The sequence below is a fragment of the Sesamum indicum genome, linkage group LG2, assembly GCF_026168435.1.
Source record: "Sesamum indicum cultivar Baizhima isolate 11 linkage group LG2, ASM2616843v1, whole genome shotgun sequence".
Taxonomy (NCBI): domain Eukaryota; kingdom Viridiplantae; phylum Streptophyta; class Magnoliopsida; order Lamiales; family Pedaliaceae; genus Sesamum; species Sesamum indicum.
In genome coordinates this window covers 16,443,039-16,450,169 of record NC_142658.1, presented here as the reverse complement: position 1 = coordinate 16,450,169, position 7,131 = coordinate 16,443,039, and the positions used below count along the sequence as shown (strand labels likewise).

General features: G+C 36.0%; 1 protein-coding gene across 1 annotated transcript; it reads right to left on the bottom strand.

The window, feature by feature from the left end:
- Positions 1–1,361: 1,361 nt before the first annotated feature.
- Positions 1,362–6,131, bottom strand: NRT1.5 (nitrate transporter 1.5). Its single transcript, XM_011071927.3, has 5 exons — positions 5,959–6,131; positions 5,616–5,739; positions 3,345–3,562; positions 2,674–3,236; positions 1,362–2,517 (listed from the first exon to the last, which is right to left on the bottom strand). The coding sequence occupies exons 1-5, from the start codon at positions 5,983–5,985 to the stop codon at positions 1,656–1,658; spliced, it is 1,794 nt and encodes a 597-aa protein (XP_011070229.1). The 5' UTR covers positions 5,986–6,131; the 3' UTR covers positions 1,362–1,655.
- Positions 6,132–7,131: the final 1,000 nt, after the last annotated feature.

The window sequence follows — 7,131 nt, the reverse complement described above, 5'->3', positions numbered from 1 at the left end:
AAGAGGTAACTACTTGCAGAAGATCTCAACCTTCTAAAATTTTTGGGATTTATCTTCAGTTCATCAAACATCCCTGAAAAGTCTAAAGAAAAAAGATTGTATTACTATATCAAATTTAGCGAATCATATTATTTCATTTTTAGTTATGAAATTAATGTAAACTACAATGATGTGTTTTCAGTGGCATACAATTATTTAACATATCTAAAAATTTATGGAATTGATTGAAGAAGTGGCTTCTTTTGATATCTCAATATTATTTTCGTAATCTTTTACTTAAAAAGTTTTAATTAGTATTGATTTATACAAACTTATAAAAGTGAAGAAGAAAGTTGATACCACAATTAACCGAAAAGGCAAACTTTAAATATTTTCCGCAAAACAAAAACATAAAATCCAAAGAATACCATGAAACTAAACAAACAAACTGAAGGTTCAAGCCATAAAGGTCAAACAAAAACGAAAAGGACTAATGCAAATGAGGAGTTTAATTGTTATATTTTATTGAGCAACAATTAATTTAGTAAACTTATTGCTTAAGCTTTAAATACTCAATAATTTTGTTTCTTTAAATACTTATAAAATAATTTATATTTGATTTTTTTCATTGATTGAGTTGAAATCAAATTTATGGAATCATGCATAATTTTGCTGAGGTCATGTATCTTTTTTTTTTTTTTTTTTGCTGAGGTCATGTATCTTATTAGTTGTACTTTCTGCAATTAAATCAACAAAGCTTATTGGAATAAGTAGTAGAAGGACATTATTTGAATAAGAAAGCTTTATTAAGAGTAATACTTGAAATTATAAACCAAAGTACAACTAACAAGCATCAAGTTTACTATAATTTTTATTTATTGTGATTATAGTCTTCCACATGTAACAAATGTAATTTTTACTACGTTTATTATTTTTTTATTTATTGTAAATTATACTCTTCTATACATGTAACACGTGTTTTGTATTTAGTCTATCAAAAACACGTTTTGTAACTCCCAGAGCTTCTGTTATCCCAGCAAATTAACTGCATAGTTGTAGCATGCACTTTTTCTAAGCTCTAAAAAATTTCATAAAGGCAAGTATCCTCTTGGTCAGTAAATTAGCATAGCAGACAAGAACCCAAAGCCCATTTGAATAGTGCAGAAGTAGTAGGATGATTATTGCATGAGTCCTTGCAAGTTGGCTCAGTGGAACCTTGGGATAATGAATTGCTTGAGCGCCCAATAAGTTGTTCAGACTAATGGATTTTGTATGGTAATCTATTGCTCAAATCCTCAAGAAGTTCATAAGCCAGTGAAAGGAAGATGTATTTGAGATAGAACACTAAAACAGGCAATTTGTACTTTTAAGGCATACATGAATTTGGACGAAAGTATTTGCTTTGTAATAGATCTTTCTCATTAATACATTAGAACCAACAAAATCAGGTGAAAGATCTAATAAAACCTTCCAGATATAGCTGCCCCATCTCTAGATGTTGCATGGACTAATTTCATTGAGACAGGTATTCCCGAACTGTAGAATCTAAGAAGTATTTTAGTATAGGACATTTCTCTGTCCTATACGATTACCTCTCTGAGAACATATTCTGTCTGACTGCTTTGGAGGGAGTTCCAATGCTTGTCTCTTGATTTGATTGCTTCACAGTACAGCCATTAGACTCCATAAACCTGGTCCTCTTTGTTTTCACTGCACTTCCCTCTGAGCTTCATGCTTTTATACCACATGGCACAGGCAATATAGAGAATCAAATCGATGGCTGTCAAGCCCGCTAAGAGAAAATAGAACCTGTCTAGATGACCCTTGTTAAGGTTTCTTGGGATCCATCCGGGCATGTTATCTATTGTAGATATTTTCATTACAATAGACACCAGCAAGCTACTAACATAGTTTCCTAAAGATATTGATGTCATACAAAGTGCACTTCCGAAGCTCTTGAGTCCATCAGGTGCTTGTGCATTGAAAAATTCTAGCTGACCTACATACATGAAGACTTCGGATGCACCAATGAGAGCATATTGGGGGACTTGCCAAAATATGCTCAATGAGCTTGAGCCTTGACAGTGCTTGCAATCTTTCTGAGCATATTTTAGCCTATAGCACTCCACAATTCCAGCTGAGAGCATGGCCATAATTGCTATAACGAGACCGATTCCCATTCTCTGAAGCTCAGTGAGTCCTTTCTTTCTGATCCTATGCACAAGGGGGTCGAGTACTCTTCGGTATAGGAATATGACAATGGCTACACTGACAATGTCAAAGCTAGACATGCTTGCTGCAGGGATACGGAAGTTTGAAATCTTGGTATTCATTGCATCCCCTTGTTCCACGAAAAGTGAGGCCATCTGAGTGAAGACTACTGAATAGATTATGGTGCAGAGCCAGATTGGCAGCAATCTCAGTATGCATTTGACCTCTTCAACTTGAGAGATCGGACAGAGTCGCCAGGGGTTGTACTCATTCTGCTTCAGTTGGTCGAGTTCTCTTGAAGTGACAAATGCTGCTCTGTCCAAAAATCTGCAATGGACCATTCAGTCTCAATCAGTTTTGTCAATTGGATTGTTACAAATTTGTGTAACTTGGTTGAAGTTGTTATGGTCTAAGAAATAGATATACGAGTTTGATGATATTTGGTCAGGTGGATTATAGCCCAGAATCTGAAGGTATACTTACTTGAACCCGTGAGTATGGAGCATCTTCCTAGCAGCAACAGTTGATTTTTCAGTCCCTTCAGCTTCGTATAAAATCTCTTCACCTGGTGGAATCTTTAGCCTACACTTCTTTGATGCTGCTACTATTACCTGGCAAACCCGGGAAAGCGGATTGCCACTGGGCTTGAAGTGCCTGTATCTTTTGGTACCTCCAAGAAAGAGGACAAGCGCTGCAAAAGCAGAGGCGGTGGATGCCCAGAATCCAAGAGCCCACATCCCTTCATCCTCAAAATACCCTAATATGGTATTGGAGAAGAGTGAACCAAGGTTCAATGCCAGGTAGAAGTAGCTGAAGAAGGCAACTTTGGAATAGCCCTCTTTTGGATCCTCTTCATCGAACTGATCAGCCCCAAATGTGGCAATGTTAGGTTGGTAGCCTCCATTTCCTAATGCAACCATGTATATGGAAATGTAGAAGAGACCTATCACCCAGCTTGAATGGGATTCACATGGGGTTATTTCATCCCCACAACCTCTTGGTTTAAGCAAGAAGATCTGTGTTGTCAGTGATAGCAATACCAGACCCTGCAACAAATTATAAGAGAAGCAATTAGTCTGCAGCAGGAACAATATCCCGTACCCTTGCACTCCATGTTCATATATACAAGAAGAACGAGCTGAACGGATACTTACAATGACAAAGATGGCCTGAAAGATTGCACAAGTTTTATATCTTCCCCAATAAGAGTCACTAAGGAAAGCACCAACAAGCGAGAATATATAGACTGTTCCTGTCCATTTGCTAACACTGTTGGCAGCGTAGGCATTGTTTTGTTGCAGGACCCTAGTAAGAAACAGCACCAAGTTCACTCCAACACCGAAAAATGCTAGAGTTGCCAGACCTTGATTTACTGCATTATTGAATAAGCATACTCTTTTAGTACAGGGAGTTGGAGCCTTAAATTATTTAAACATATGAGCTATCTTACTAGTCGGTAGGTAAACAATGTTTTTTTCATTTTGATTATGATGAATTGGTTATTATACTCCTAGTAATCTGGAAGGTCAGATTGCCTCTAGACTGAGAACAGGGCTGTTATTTATTGGTGAAACAGAGGTTCAAATGCTCATCAAATATGCAATACACATGCTAAACAAGCACGTATCGCCATTGAAACTTAAATAAACGAAAACGAAATGGGGTTACCGTTCATCATTTAGTATTCATGTGCAACGAATAGGGCAATCTCAGCAGAGGTACCTTTACGTTACATCCAGCTAATATACCTAGAATATAAACTGTTGTTATGCTTTCTGCGTCTTCTTTGAAAGGTCCCATTCCTTTCCTTGTTTCGGCAATTTCTTGTATAAACCATTTCTCCAGTCATTAAACTAGCTAGTTACCGCGAATTGGGAACTGCCCTAACCTGATCTGATCACAAGTACTTTGCCTGCTGGGAATGTAGTTTAGGCATTGCTTTAAAGTTGTGTCATGTTGTTGGCAGATGGTTGTTATTGGTACTTTTGCTATTGCTAGGAATGGACATGTTAGGAGAAAAGAGTATGAATATGGAGAACCTAATGTGAGATGATTGAAATGCAGGCTGCCTAAATCACCATTCAGATGGATGATTTACACTAAGGGAGGTATGGTATAACCAACTTGGATGAAATGCATTCAAATCCTATTCTTGTTTCGCCAAAATCCAAATTAAATTATAGCTGAGATTCGGAAAAAAAAAAAAAAAAAAGCAAGATAAAAAAACCCCTTTTCAGAAATTTAGTCTTAAAATAGAATTTAACAGAATTTTATTTTCAAGAAATATACTAATCTCTCTCTTAATTTGTATTTTTAATAGTAATAGTAGTATAGAAGTACTTAACTTTTTCAGATGATATAACAGGCAACTCTATGAATGGGGTTAAAGTACTCAACTAGCATACAAAATCTTTTCAAGTATTAGTTTATATTGAGAGTAGTAAGCAAATCATGTGATTCACAAATAATGCCAAACGTCCTCATCATTCTCCTCATATAGTGCTCTACTTCAAGAATAGATGGTAATATTGGATCTACTTGACAATCATTTTCCAACCTCCAACTCTTGATCAATATATCCTTTTTTTTTTTTTTTTTAATAAAAAGAAACCGTTACTCGAAAAACAACCAAATATTTGAATGCTTGTCTATGTCTTCAGAAAATATACAGAAGTATTTTATCTGTTTTGTGCTAATATAAAACGAAAAACAGAACTTATTAAATTTTTTTAAAAAAATACACACGTATCTATGTCTTTCTCTCTGGGTTCGTAGTTTTCCACTTGTAGCGGTGACGAAAAAGAGCCAAAAAAATATGAAAGAGTGGCACATCAAAGAAAGAGATGAGAGGGAAAGGGTGAAATTTAAGGCCATCTACTATGTACATAAAACGCCAACTAGTGATGGTCAAAATTGCCCTATGCTTTGGGACGACGACGATGACGAGGACGTCTATGGCTGGTCTTACTCCTTTCGTCACGTACACATCATAAAATTTTACTCCACCACACGGCAACCGTGGTGACGTGAATGAAATGAATGCAACTCATTTTATAATACCAATTCGACTAAAAATTATTGAGTTGCAATAAAGAATTATTATTATTTTTAAATAATATATGTGATCGTTATGCATGTCTTTTATTATCGTCCTCTTAGAATCTATAGCTCAAATTTTCGTTTTCAAAGATGTGAAATATGTGAACATTTAATACTCACACCGAAATGAAACCAACTTTTTATGCTTCCCACCTTGTAAAAAGCAATTCTTTTTGGTAGCGAAAACCAAAAGATGACCAACCTAATACTAATTATAAGTATTTAATGTTGTCTAGATAGGTTCAAGAATGCAACCCTTTCCAGACATCAGTTACATGTGCGTGTTTGTGTGTGTGTGTACGTGTGAAGAGAAGGGAGTTACGTACCAAGTATGATAATTCCAGCAACCCCTTTTCCAGTCTGGTCTCGGATCGCGGGGCGGCCATGAAAATCGACAGTTCCATCGCCGGTGTAGACGTCGTCTTGATCTAATCCCTTCGACTTATGAGCCTAAAGACAGTGACGATAAGTAGATAGATATATACATGTATTAGAATGGGGTGCAAAATCAACTTCGTGTATGTTAATTATGCATGCCTCATTGTTTCGGTTGCATGAGATGCAGAAAGAACAATAGAGCATGGACTCATGCAGAAACGGTGATTGTATACACATGCGCCAAGCAAAAGAACAATGGAGAAACTGAAATCGACGTTGAGGACTACTGACCTCTTTCGACACTTCTAAGGATCCCATTTACGATGAAAGAACGAACTTGTCTTTGTTTAGCTGTTTGAGTAGTTGATGCAAACAGATGAGAGGGATATGTAACTTCACTTACTTATATGTGTGTATATATATATATATGTATGTATGTATGTATGTATGTATGTAGAAAGAAGCTGCGAATAATGGGAACCCTGGGAGGGTATATATAGAGGATGAGAGGGTGAAATGGAGGGCTAAGATTTGAGGATGAATTATGGGAATGAGATGATCCAGATGGACAATATTAAAATGCATGTTATTGTCCTTATTGAGATGATGATGATGATGATGATGATGGTGAGTGGAGAAGTCCACAAGTCATACTCAGACTCAACCATGACCTAATTTCTTTGTTTCTATGTTTGCAGTATTTATGCCTCCAATTTGGGGTTCTGATTTTGAGGCACCACCCCATTACTCTTCCTTTTTTCCTCTGTTTTTCCACTAAGGAACAGTACTGCTGTGAGAGGAGAATGGATCATTGCAGATTGCATTGCTCTAAGTATATTCATCACATTACACATATATTATATATCATACTCTATATATATAACTGCAAGAGTTCGTATAGGGGAAAAATGTAATTTTGGTCCAATTTTTTAAGGGTGGTGATAATTTTAGTCCAAGTCTAATTCAAAATAGCGAATTAGAACAGTAATTTTCAAAAAATGGCAATTTACGGACAAAATTTTGTCGGAATCGCACATATGATGCGCACGTGACCACGTAAATTTGGGAATTTGTCCAAACCCCACGAATTAGCTTACATGGAAGTATTTTTTCGGTCGGTGCTTACGTGGCAAAATTTAAAACACGTAAGCATCGGCTAAGGAAATACTTTCGTATAAACTAATTCGTCGCATTTTGAAGAAATCCCCAAATTTATGTGGTCAGGTGTGCATCATGTGCACGATTCCGACAAAATTAGGGCATTTTGTCATTTAATTGCCATTTTTTAAAAATTATTTTCCTGATTCATTATTTTGAGTTCGACCTATACTTAAATTGCCGCTCCCCTAAAAAGCAAGACCAAAATTGTATTTTTTTCCTATTATAATAATAAGTTGATAGAATGCACTTATACACACACATATATATATATATATATATATATTCTTGTGATAGTGCTTATAG

Coding starts and splice junctions, on each gene's coding strand:
- NRT1.5 (XM_011071927.3), bottom strand. CDS start 5,985: ATGGGATCCTTAGAAGTGTCGAAAGAG. Junction 3,237..3,344: donor TTCAGGCCATCTTTGTCATT/GTAAGTATCCGT, acceptor AATTTGTTGCAG/GGTCTGGTATTGCTATCACT. Junction 2,518..2,673: donor CTCCATACTCACGGGTTCAA/GTAAGTATACCT, acceptor GGTCCATTGCAG/ATTTTTGGACAGAGCAGCAT.